The sequence below is a fragment of the Talpa europaea genome (genome assembly GCF_964194135.1).
Source record: "Talpa europaea genome assembly, contig: HAP1_SCAFFOLD_534, whole genome shotgun sequence".
Lineage (NCBI taxonomy): Eukaryota > Metazoa > Chordata > Mammalia > Eulipotyphla > Talpidae > Talpa > Talpa europaea.
This window is the reverse complement of record NW_028167644.1, coordinates 651-13,097: the sequence shown is the minus strand read 5'-3', so window position 1 is coordinate 13,097 and position 12,447 is coordinate 651. Positions and strand designations below refer to the sequence as shown.

Genomic DNA, 12,447 nt, shown 5'->3' with positions numbered 1-12,447 from the left:
GGGCCCCGCGGGTTGGCTGCGCGGCCGGCCGGCCGGCGGCGATTGGCCGGGCCCGACGCCTCTCGGCGCGCACGCCGCGGCCGCGCCCACTTCCGCCGCCGGGCCGGCGTCGGTCGCGATTGGAGCCGGCCGCGGGCCGCCCCGCCCCGCGGGCGACGTCACTACCCGGCGTGCCGCGCGCTTCGCCTCCGCCCGCTAATGTTTTGGCGGCCCCAAGATGGCGGTGCAGGAGTCGGCGGCCCAGCTGTCCATGACCCTGAAGGTCCAGGAGTACCCGACCCTCAAGGTGGGCGGCGCGCGGCGCCGGCGGCCCTGCGGCCCGGGCCTGCGGGCGGGGCTCCCCGGGGCTCTGCGGCCCGGGCGCCCGGGCCTGGCGGGCGGGCCGGCTCCGCGGGCGCAGGGCGCCGGGGCCCGGCCGGGCCGGGCCGCGCTCCCGGGGCTCCGCGGCGGGGCCGGGCGCGGGGCCGGGCGCGGGGCCGAGCCCGGGGCGGGGCGCGGAGCGGGTGTGGCCGCGTCTCGCGGCGGCGGGCCGCGCTGCCTCGCCCCCAGCGCCCCTGCGCGGCCGACGGGGCCCCTTTGTCCGGGCGCGGGCGAGCCCCGGGCCGGGGCGTCGGGGGCCGGGGTGCGGGCGGCGCGGCGCCAGGGCGCGCGGGTGCGGCGTCCGGACCCCCCGAAGCGCAGGGGCAAGGACGTGGCTCCAGTCGCTCATCGGGAAGCCTGGCGGCCGGGCCCAGCCTCCGAGCGGAGCCCATTTTGCTGGGCGTCACCAAACCTGAAATACAGCCCTGGCCGCCGGGTCCGCGGCCGCGTGACCTTGGGCGGCAGCCTGGCCAGGCCGCGTTCCACTGGGATGAAACTGGTGTCCCGGCAGAGGCGACCGGACCTGGGCCTTCCCTGGCTGGACGGGCGCTTGATACGGCGGACTAGAACCCCTGGGGAATCACTCCTTGGAAGACCAAGGTCAGGACACTCCCAGGAGGGCTGTGGCTGAGCGCTGCCCGATCTGGGTTCCTTTCCTGGGGCCAGGCAGCCTTTGCACGCCCTGTGACATCTGGCAGTGGGTGCAGTGCGTGGTGTGAGGGCTGGTGTGAGTCCCGCCTTCCGCACACCCTACTTACTGGGGTACCACCGATGGGCACTTTAGTGTGCCAGGCGTGGGGATGACAGCGCCAGCTAGCCGGAGGTTGAGAGAGAGCCCAGCATGGCGCCTGGGTTCATGGGAGCAGGCAGGCCTGGGCTCGTGTGCACACCTGGATGCCCAGGACACGGAGCCCACCGGCACACATCCTGCCTCACGGGGGAGGAGGTGTGTGTTTGCAGACTGAACCCCACTGCGACCCCATGGCTCAGGCGCCATGTTGCCCAAGCCTTGAGTAACATACATGGGGTGGTGTTTACCCGCCTCCCCCGCCCACCCCATCCCACCCCACCCCACCCCAGTGGATGAGGTATAGGTGCTGGACTGTTAACTGCTGACCTCCATGTGGGAGGGTCGAAGGTCAGAACCGTGAAGGTGGGGAAGCCTTCTCTGGTGGGGGAGTGGGTCCCACGGGGGTGCACCTGCAGGGTCAGGGCTTTCTTTCTGGGACGACCTTAAAAGCACATTTTTGCAGTTAGAGAAATTGCCTCCACTATTTTCCTTCCCACGCACCTTTGAGCCCGTGTCCTGATGCTTTCTGCCTCTCAGTTACTGCTGAGTTAACAGTTTTTTCTTAGACATTTCCAGGAGAAGTTGCTAGCAGACCAAGAGGAAGCTTTCCTGACCAGGGAGCTTAGTTGGACGTGTTTGTTGGAATGAGGAGGAGCAGTTGGCAGCCCAGCCGCGCACTGGGGCACGGAGCAGGCCGGGCACAGCTCAGGCAGGGCACCAGGCAGGGCAGGGAGGGCTGGCAGGGCTGCTTCTGCTCTCCCCTGGCCGGGGGCCTGCCCTTGTGCCTCCCCACCTAGTGGGTCCTTCAGACTTGGGGTTCCTCGCAGCCTGGGCTGGTAGAGGCTCCTGGGACCTTCTGCTCTTCTGGCCGCATGGGAAGAGAGCAGCTGCTGTGGAGCGCTGTCCCAGGCACTCCAGCCTTACACCCGGCCCTCCGATGGCTGCCTACCTTCCTGCCTGCAGGCTTGGGCAGGAGTTCTGTCCCTGGGAGTTACATGTGGGGTGTTCAGCAGCACCCTACTGCCCAGCAGGTGCTAGTTGCATGCCCCTCAAATGCTTCCAGACAGGGCCAGATGGCCCCTGAGGGCCAGTGGGCCCGACCCAGCCCTCAGGATATTTGCTTGGGCTCCCGCGGCAGTGTGGGGCCTGAGTCACCGCTCTGTCCTGCCCTGGCTGCCAGCCCTGTGCCACCCTGCTGGCCACGTCCCACGGGGCTTGTGCCCTGCGGGGCTCCCCAAGGGAGTGAGGTCCTGGGGCAGCGCACCCGCTTTAAGCCGCAGTCCTGCGGGAGCAGGCTCTCCTGGTCATGACGAAGTCTGTTCCCGTGCAGGTTCTGCTGCGCAGAAATGTCCCTGTCTGTGGGCGTTTTTCCCTGGGGTAACTGAAAGACAGTAACGCTTTCCTGAGCTTGGTCACCACCTATACATGGTGGGAGTCTCCGGCCCAGGGCAGGTTGGCCAGTGGCAACCGGGAGGCTGGGGCCCTGGGGCCGCTCCATCCTAGGCTGAGCCTCGCCTCGGCCCCGCTCGGCTCCTCCGCTGTCCTCGGGACAGCTGGGCACTGGCGCTGCCTGGCCGAGTCCGAGCGCTCTTGGGGCCTGCGCATTTCGCTCTGGCTCGCGGAGTCTGGCTGGCGCGTGCTGGCCTGGGCCTCGAGGCCCAGGTTTGTGTTCACAGGAAGTGCAGAGCGGCCAGAAAGAAGGGAGCACTGGCCAGTCAGTTTTCCCAAATCAGTCTTGTCTGGATGTGGGGACGTATGTCCTTGACTTCCGGGCACACCGATGAGCACGAGGCCCCTGGATGGAGAGACCGGCGGGGATTCCAATCCTGGGGCTGTTGTGTCCCAGCAGCCGCAGGCGGGTCTTGACCTTTTCTTCAGGATTTATGACTTACACAGTGAGCGGCCCCTCTCTCTCAATGAGTTGGTGGACACCGAGGACCCCGCCTCATGGCCCCTTTTCCTGGGTAAGGCCCACCTGCCCTGCCCTGGAAGCCTTCCTGCCTCAGGCCCCGCTGCGTCGGGGGTGTGGGTGGGGAGGGGCTGGCACTCCCGTCTGTGCTCACGGCGCAGCTAGAGGAAGGGTCTCAGCCACTTGTGTCTCTGGGCCCCGGCCGGGGGGAGGGGCTCCACCAGGACCCCCAGCTTTGGGGGTGATGTTGGGAGAGCCGAGCTCAGGCAGGCCTGTAGATAGTCGGGGAGGAGGTGCTGGTGCCTGCCTATGCCCAGGGCAGTGAGGCTTGTGCAGTCAAGCAGCGAGACGGGAGCTGCTTTCGCAGCTTGGGCAGCCTGGGTGCTTTGGGCGTGCTGGGGTGTTCCCACGACAACGAGCGGTGAGGCCTGGGTTGGTGCCATGTCTCCTGGAGGGGAGGCCTTGGAGCAGGTTGGCACTGGCCTTCCAGGCTCTTAGGGACCCGGGCGGGGGACTGGGTGGCATGGCAGGGGTGGTGCCGGGGAGCTGTATTTTGGGCGTTGGAATCTTGGAAGACCCTCCCACCAGGCATGCAAGCAAGCTGGGAAGACCAGCTGGCGCTGGAAGATGGGGTGCGGGCTTGTGAGACACCTCCTCCGGGGCCTCCATGGTGTTTGGCACGGCCCCAAGAGCTCCCGGCCGCGGCCAGTGGTTTCAGTTGACAGGGGCCAGGGCCTGGCCCCAGGGACACGTCCCTCAGACTTGGCGAAAAGCAGACTGGCTCTCAGTCTGCCCTGCGCTCCTGACGGGTCTCCCCACGGCCAAGCTCGGGGCACAGCGGGGCACAGCTGAGTCGAGACAAACATCGGCCTCCTGCAGCGCCTGCCTGCCTGGCTGCCACCCCCCCCAAGCCTCTGGGGGGTGCCCTGGGGGCTCGGCCCCTCCCAGCCCCCTGTCCTCGGCTGCTCCTCTCCCTGCGCCTCCTCCTGGGCCTGTGTCCTTGTCTCAAGGGGGGACTTTCATCCCAGACCAGCAGTGCAGCCGGCGCCTGGGGACCCGCGTAATCGCGGCCTGGGCTTTTCCGGAGCCCCACCCCCGCCCGGCCAGCCTCATGCAGGGCGCGCTCGGGGCTGTCCCGGGCTTTCTGCAGCTCCTCTCGGCCTGGCTGGCCTAGGACCAGGGTGGAGGGTGGGGGGCAGCTCACTCTGGGGCCCCCCCAGAAGCTCTCACTGCTGGCGTGTGGTGCAGCGGCCGGGGCTGGGAGCTTCAGTCTTCAAAGGGACCTGAGGACGTGGCGCCCGTTCCCTCCCGGCACCATCGGGGCTGGGCCGCAGCCCTTCCTGTGTCCCGCCTCCTTCCTTCCATCCCTGCCTGACAGCACAGCCCGGCCAGGGTTTGCTCTGTGGAGGCCACCCCCCGTGCTGAGGGGCTGGCCGAGGCCCAGGCGGGCGGCGACACGGCCCTCTCTGGCCAGGACCTTCCATATCGCGTCTCCCCGGAGCCCAGGGGATTGGAGCTCTGTGCCTCACCTCGTGCCCACAGGGGCGCCCTCCTCCCCAGGAGCCCCGAACAGCGCCAGCCGGCGCCTCACCCGTTGTCTGGCCCAGCTCCTGCGCCCCAGGCGAGGCTCAGGGCCTCGGGACACTGGCAGCGCCTTCGTAGGCTCCCTTAGTGACCGGCCGGCTTGCACTCTCGTCACAGGGTGAAGTCGTCAGATGCGAGTCTCCCAGGCGAATGCGTGGCTGGGAGACCAGGGCTGACCAGGCACAGCTACCGCCTGCGGGCCATGGGGTGTCTACCCTCGGCCCCCTTTGGGCTCTGCTGGCGGGTGGGCGTGGCTTGCTGCTGCAGCCCTGGCGCGCTTATGGGCAGTGGGGGTCTAGCCGGGTCTGGGCCACCTGCTCTCTCCGAAGCCGGCCCTGCAGTCAGGGCTGGCAGCCCAAGCAGCCGCCCACCAGGGTGCGGCCCTGCGGCGCGGGCTCCCTGTGAGGCGCCGGCTGGGTCTCGCTCCTTCTGGCTCGCAGGCAAGCGTTTGGGCCGAGCGCGCTCTGTGGGCCTGGCCTGGCCTGGCCTGGCTGTGCGCCGCTGCCGCACATGGGCCTCAGGGCCGGCCGCCCAGCTCCTGCTGCCCGCTGCGGGGCCTCCCACACTCTCACTCCGCCTGCCCTTTCCCGCAGGTCCCCTACGAGACCCTGAACAAGCGCTTCCGGGCCGCCCAGAAGAACATTGACCGCGAGACCAGCCACGTGACCATGGTGGTGGCCGAGCTGGAGAAGACCCTGGGCAGCTGCCCGGCCGTGGACTCCGTGGTCAGCCTTCTGGACGGCGTGGTGGAGAAGCTCAGCGTCCTCAAGAGGAAGGTCAGTGTGGCCCTCGCCCGCCTGCGGCCTGGGCCGGGTGCTGGGGGCGCTGCGAGGGAGAGGGCGCTGCGGGGCGGCCGCCAGTCCTGAGCGCCCGCGTGTGCAGGCGGTGGAGTCCATCCAGGCCGAGGACGAGAGCGCGAAGCTGTGCAAGCGCCGCATCGAGCACCTCAAGGAGCACAGCAGCGATCAGCCGGCGGCTGCCAGCCTGTGGAAGCGCCAGCGCATGGACCGCATGATGGCCGAGCACCTGCTGCGCTGCGGCTACTACAACACGGCCGTGAAGCTGGCGCGCCAGAGCGGCATCGAGGTGGGCGCCACCCGCGGTGTGGACGCCGAGACCACCCTCAGCCCGCCCGGCCCCACTCGCGGGAGCCCAAGTTCCCATCAGTCTTGGGGAAAGCCCCGTGGCTATCTCCGGGCTCGGGGAGTGGCCTGGCTCTCTGGCCAAGGGGAATGTGGGCACCGGCCCCACGTGAGCCCCGTGGGGCTGTCCGCCCCAGTCACCCCGGGGGAGGCCCCCGGTGCTGGGGGGGGGGTCCTGGGCCGCGCTCCGAGCGCCCCCTTTCCTCCTCCAAGGACCTAGTGAACATCGAGATGTTCCTGACGGCCAAGGAGGTGGAGGAGTCCCTGGAGCGGCGGGAGACGGCCACCTGCCTGGCCTGGTGCCATGACAACAAGTCCCGCCTGCGCAAGATGAAGGTGGGCGGGGCTCGGGGCGGGCATCCTGCTCCCTGTGGACGGGCGGGCGGGGCTGTGTAGGGCTCGTGGGGCTGGCGCCTCCTGCTGGGGCACTCGCTGCAGGGGCCGTCGCGGGGCATGGCGGCCTTGGCTGCTGCTCACAGCCCCTTGGCTGACGGTGCAGGCGCTGGGGCTTCTGCTGGTGCTGTTCGGCCGCAGGTGGATCCCCGAGGAGCGTCTTGGGACGGGTGTGGACAGGTCTTCTGTGCAGGCGGGTTATGGGTGCGGCCTTCAGCGGGGCTTCTGTCCCGGACACTCTTGATCATGGCTTTTCTGGAGGCCCAGCCACAGCTGAGGAGGCCTGAAGGTGCCTCCCCCAGACGGGGCCGCCCCGCAGACCTATGGCTGGCCAGCTCCCGCTGCGCGGCGTGCTCCGCTGAGCACTGCGTCCACCCGCCCGGCTGGCTTGTCCCCGCGCGTAGTCACCAGCCAAGGGTGACGCTCTCTGCCACCCAGGGCCGCCAAGGCGAGCAGGACGTGAAGACGGGACGCAAGGGTAGAGCGGCCAGTGGCTCCCCTAGAGAGAGTGAGGATCTTGGTATGGAAACCCTAAAAGGAAAGCCAGAATTGGTATGTAACACCCGGCCCTGCTCCTGCTCCCCCGCCCCGGCCGGGCTGCACCCCGGGGCTGGGCCAGCGCCCGCAGGCTGTCTGGGGCCTGGACTTGCCCACCGCAGCACTGCCTGGCCAGGGCCCCAGGCCACTGCAGGGGGCGGGCAGGCCTGAGAGCTGGTGCCGGCCGCAGGGAGGGGCTGAGTGACCGTCCAGGAGGGCAGCTGCAGCCAAGCGTGGGCCTTGGGGGCACCAGCGCTGGGGGTCTGGGCCTAACTGCCCACACCCCAGCGGGCAGGCGGGGAGGGGCCCCAGGCCAATCTGGCAGCTGTGTGCGGGGCTGTCGCCCCAGGCCTGAGAGGCAGAGGCTGCAGGCAGCTGCTGCCCGCGGTGGCCGTGCACCGGGCCTGCAGGAGCTGCCTCCTGGGGGCACGTGCCCGGGTCCTCTGGCTATGGGTCCCGGGAACCTGCGCCTGCATCTCGGCCTGCACGGAGCCGTTAGGGCTCTGAAAGCCCGCCTGGACGAGCCCGTCCTGCCGAGGGGCGCACAGGTCAGCCTTGTGGCATGGGAGCCAGGGCTTCGCTGCGGCACTGCTGGTCTGGGCCTGCCCGGTCCCTTCCTCCCGCAGTTAAAGTCGCATGCCCTCCCGGCAGACACGGTGGCCATCCGGGCCTGGGGAGCAGGCGGGGCCCTTCCTGCCAGTCTGACCTCTGAAAGGTCTTTGTCCTGTTCTCAGCATGGCCACACCCGCTCTGCACACGGCCGGCCGGCCTGGCGGGTCTGCGGGCGGGAGGGCGGGGCAGGTGCTGGCCGCACACCAGGTAAGTGGCCTGGGGCCGCCGGCCCACCTACGGCACCGGGGCCGGGTCCAGCTGCCTGGACGGCACGAGCTGGCCTTTGCCCTCCTGCCGTGTGGTCCTGGGGCCCGGCCCTGCTGAGCTGCCGCCTTAGGTGGCTGGTGTGCATGCGGCAGGAGGTGCTGCCCTGAGTGCAGGGCCTGAGCCCCAGGGCCTGCCTGCAGCCTCCCTGCCTCCTGGGGCTTGACCCTGTGCCGCCCCTGCCTCTTTGCTAGCTCACCTCCCAGCCAGGGGCCCTGAGCTCTGCAGCCGCCTGTCCTTGCTTTAGCAGTGACCTCGCTGCTCCGTGGGGTGACAAGCTCACGTTACCTGCCGCCCCTCCCCACAGCTGCGAGGGCTTTGGCCCATGCTGGACTCCTGGCCTCAGATTCCAGGTCAGCGTGTGGCCCCAGGGACTGACCCTGCTGGTGGTGCCTCTCTTGGCGCTGGACTTGGCCCTGAGACCCCCTGGGCACCCCTCCTACACCTGGGCCTGGCCACCTCACAGCCCCACAGATCCTGGGCCTTCCCCCTCACGGGCCCTGGCGTCTAGTGAGCTCCCCTCCCCGAGGTCTCTACCTGGTCCCCACGGCAGGCTTATGGTGCCTTCGGGGTCAGCGACTCTTGTTCTGGGGCCATGACCCCAGGACCTTTCAGTTGGCTCGCTCTTCTGCCTGGAATGTGCTCAGGGTGTCTGTCTGGCCCCCACCCCGCGAGCCCTCCGATCTTCTGCTCTTGTGAGGTGCCGCCCTTGGGTCTTCCCACCAGGCCTCGGGCCTCCGCACGGGGCTGGGCAGCTGCTGAGCTGCCCAGGGCAGTGGGGTGGCCGGTGTCCTTTATACGACGAAGCCCAGTGCTGCCCAAAGAGGTCACTCGCTAGGGGCAGCTCCAAGCAGCACCACCACCACCGGCTGGTGCGCCTGTGGGACACGGACCTGGAGCTGCAGGGGTGGGAGCGGCCTCCGCAGCCCGGGCTCCTGCACACAGTGCTGTCACGCTGGGCCCCAAGGGGCTGGCTGGCAGTCAGTGCCCAGCGCGGTGTGCCCGGGACCAAGTGGCAGGACCAGGCTCTGGGCTGTCAGCTGAGCTTCCTCTTGTCTTTGCTCCCAGAGCTGCCTGGAGTTCAGCCTCAGGATCCAGGAGTTCATTGAGCTCGTGCGGCAGAACAAGAGGCTGGATGCCGTGAGGTATGACGTGTATACAGTGGCGGTTCTGCCGAGGCCCGCTGCCCCAGACACCCCCCTGCTGCTCAGGAGGGCCTGCTGGCCTGGTCCCATCATCACAGACAGCAGGGGCCGGTGGGGTGTGCAGGCCCCCTTGGCCTGACGCGGGGTGGCCCTTGGCACGGGCTCACACTCCAGCCTTGCGGGCCCAAGCTGGGAGGGTGGCGGCAGAGTTCCCTGGGGGTGCTGCTAGGAGGGGGCGCCGCACGGCCGTACCCCGCTGTGAGGCTCTTGGCTCTTGGCTCTTGGCTCTGCTCCCGGCTGGGATTTGACAGCTGCCCCAGGGCGGGCCCCGGCTGAGCCTTTGCAGGTGGACAGGGCTCCTGAGAGGACTGCCCTCTGGGGACTGAGGGGGCCTGGGAGGACACCTGCAGGGGCTGGGGTGGGAGCAGAGCTGGGGCTGGCGGTGCCCTGGGTTGGGCTGAGGTGGGGTCTCAGGGCTCAGCTCTCGGGGGGCGTCTGCTGACCACGGGCTCACGCCGGGTGCCGGGGCAGCGCAGGTGACGAGCCGTTGTCCCCGTCCCCCAGACATGCGAGGAAGCACTTCAGCCAGGCCGAGGGGAGCCAGCTGGATGAGGTCCGCCAGGTCATGGGCATGCTGGCCTTCCCCCCCGACACGCATATCTCTCCCTACAAGGTAGGCCGCCTGCCTGGCTCCCCTTTCAGGGTGAGAAAGCTGAACTTGGGGGCACCGCGTGATGCTGCCCCGCTCCCATGGGGCCGTTGTCCGCAGCGCGCAGGCGGGCACCTTTCAGAACCTGGTCTGCTGTCCTCAGTCCCCGTCCTGACCCACTGCCGTCTCCAGTCCTGACTAAGCCCGCACCCCCTCGGCACCGGCTGGGAGTCACCTCCTCACGGCTCCCGGCCTGTCCAGGGCCGGCTCTGCTCTTGCCCACTACGGGAAGCTGCCTGTGCGGCTGTGACCTGCGCCTGTCTTGCCTGCTGCCCATGCCCTGTGCCCAGCAGCGTCCTCTCCCGGGCTGACCGGCGGTAGGCTCTGCAGTCCTCGTGTGGGCACCGCCCTTGGCCCTGGTCACCCTGCAGACCTGTGGCCTCGGGCCGTCATCTGGACCAGGGCTTTTGCCTGGCTCTGGGCCTGCTCGCTCAAGGCAGCGGGTGCCCACAGTGCTGCGGCCAGGGGGTGCCCTGGCGGTCTCCTGGGCTTGTCGGGATAGCATCCACTTGGCAGTGGCGCCTCGGACTCCCACTTCCGGGCCATGTAGACGGTCAGGGAAATGCAGAGTATGAGGGGCGACCGGTGGGAGGGCCTCCGGCAGCTGCTCAAGTCGACACCTGTAGAGTGCTGGGCGGCCGGCCAGGAGTGCAGCCAGGGCGCTCACAGGCCACGCCGGAGACCGGAGCGGCCGTGACACAGCCTGTCGCCGGGTCCAGCGGGTGGCTGGGGTCCGTGTGCTGGACTGTGCACTGGGCCCTGGGCTCGGACTGGGCTCTGTGGACAGTGACAACGCAGGTGCCTGTTGACTGGTGGGGTGAGGTGTGTGTCCGGCCAGCCCACCCCTCCCAGTGCCTCCCTGGATGCGGGGTGATGGCCCCTCTGGCCCCCCCGCTTGGGGTCTAAACCTGGCCAGACCCAGGTCTCTGTTAGGCATTTCCGGGGGTGGGGGGAGCTGCTGGTGCCCACTTGGGCGGGTTTTTCCTGGAATGACGCTTTCCCTTGGCTCTGACGGCCTTGCTGGGCTGGCCGCGGGCCGCTGGGGTCAGGAGACACGCGGGCAGCCCCAGACTCTGCCGCTGCCCTCGTTTCCAGGACCTGCTGGACCCGGCCCGGTGGCGGATGCTGATCCAGCAGTTCCGGTACGACAACTACCGGCTGCACCAGCTGGGGAACAACTCGGTGTTCACGCTCACGCTGCAGGCCGGCCTCTCGGCCATAAAGACGCCGTATCCTTCCGCGGCCCCGAGCGCGCGCCCCTGGCGCCGGGGCTTTTACCCGTCGGAGCGGCTCCCCGCGGGCTCCTGGGGACCCTCCGGAGCCGCCCGCTAGGGTCCCCTCTGGGCGCCCTCGGCGGCGGCTGTGCGGCTGGACGGGGCGCCCCGACAGGGTGGACCCCCGGCCCCGCCCGCCGTCCCGTGCGCTCTGCGCCGGGCGCCCCCAGCCCTGCCCGTGGCGGGCCCGGGCCCGGGGGCTGCTGCCGGTCCAGCGGGACCGGCCTGGCCGGGCGGGGCGCGCGGGGCCCGGGCGGGGGCGCGGCGGGCGGGCGGGCCGGCGGGCGGGCGGAGCGGCGTCTGGGCCTCCCTTAACCCGCGCGCAGGCAGTGCTACAAGGAGGACGGCAGCTCCAAGAGCCCCGACTGCCCGGTGTGCAGCCGCTCCCTGAACAAGCTGGCCCGGCCGCTGCCCATGGCCCACTGCGCCAACTCGCGCCTGGTCTGCAAGATCTCGGGCGACGTCATGAACGAGAACAACCCGCCCATGATGCTGCCCAACGGCCACGTCTACGGCTACAACGTGAGGCGCGGGCGGCGGGCGGCGGGGGGGCCGCCCGCGCCGCCCGCGCTGACCCGCCTCCCTTCGCAGTCCCTGCTGTCCATCCGCCAGGACGACAAGGTCGTGTGCCCGCGCACCAAGGAGGTCTTCCACTTCTCGCAGGCGGAGAAGGTGTACATCATGTAGGCCGCGCCCGGCGCCGCGGAGGTTCGTCCTCGCGCCCGCCCTGCATGTCGTGTCGAGTAGCCAATAAACTGGAATAAAGGGCTTTGCATTTCCTACCCCGTGTGGCGCGCCAGCTGCTGCCGTCGGCGCGGGGGGCCGGCGCGGGGAGGCCCCCGGTGGGCACGTCCGGCTGGCCGCGGCCGAGTCCTGTCGCCCTGAGCCGGGCGAGCTGCCCGCCGTCGGCCCGGCCCGGCCCGGCCCGGCCCGGCCCGCTGCTGCTCTCCACGTCGCAGTGCCCGCAGCTCCGCGGCGTCCGGCTCCCCCAGCGACGCCCCGGCCCCGGGGGACACGCGCCCGTGCGGCCCCGCTCCCCGCGGGGGTCTGCGCTCCAGTCGGGGGCTCCCCAGCCCCTGCGGCCGCCGACACCTCCGGGCCGCGCCTCCGCCCGTGGTCACCGCGGCCGCGTCATCCGGAAAGTTCCAGCAGCTGCTCCTGACATCCCTCCGCGCCCGCCGGCCGGGGGACTCCGGTCTCCGCTTCTAGCCGGCGCCGCGCCGCGCCTGCCGGCCCGGCCGGGGGCCAGCGTGGGGGGCGGGGGGGACACCGCGGCGACGCCCCGCCCCGCCCCGCCCCGGCCACCGCGCGGGCAGGGGGCGCCAGCCCGGGGGCGCCGCGGGCCCTCCGCGGCTTCTGCGCTGCTCCGGGAGGCGGGGGCCCGGCAGGCGCCCGACCTGACCTCCGGGCCGGGGCCGGGGTGGGGCGCGCCGGGGCGGCTGGGGCCGGCGAAGGCGGCGGGTGTCGGGCGCTCGGGCCCACGGGCACCCTGGAGGCGGGGCGGCCCGGGAGCTGCACGTCCTCGGCCCGCGTGGGAGGCCGGCCGGCAGCTGGCGTGAGGGCCGTGGGGCCACTCGGGTGCTGGGCGCCCTGCGCGGCGCGGCGCCCGGGGGGCCCGGCTTCCAGCAGCGTCTGGACGACTCCGGGGCGCGCCCAGGACGGGGGGGGGGGCCGGGGGGCCGCCCGGCGCGGCCGCGCGCGGCCGGCGTCTCCAACCAGGCTTCCCGG

General features: G+C 70.8%; 1 protein-coding gene across 3 annotated transcripts; it reads left to right on the top strand.

Annotated features, from left to right (window-relative positions):
* Positions 1–217: 217 nt before the first annotated feature.
* Positions 218–11,501, top strand: MAEA (macrophage erythroblast attacher, E3 ubiquitin ligase; the record flags this gene model as incomplete). 3 transcript variants are annotated; one of them, XM_084259923.1, is made up of 9 exons in its annotated part: positions 218–286; positions 5,237–5,419; positions 5,526–5,729; positions 5,999–6,121; positions 8,660–8,736; positions 9,301–9,409; positions 10,541–10,674; positions 11,046–11,241; positions 11,311–11,501. In XM_084259923.1, the coding sequence occupies 9 exons, from the start codon at positions 218–220 to the stop codon at positions 11,404–11,406; spliced, it is 1,191 nt and encodes a 396-aa protein (XP_084116049.1). In that variant the 3' UTR covers positions 11,407–11,501. The 3 variants fall into 3 exon arrangements, with proteins under 3 accessions (XP_084116049.1, XP_084116051.1, XP_084116050.1); XM_084259925.1 differs by lacking the exon at positions 5,526–5,729; XM_084259924.1 differs by lacking the exon at positions 5,999–6,121.
* Between the last annotated feature and the right edge of the window lie 946 nt (positions 11,502–12,447).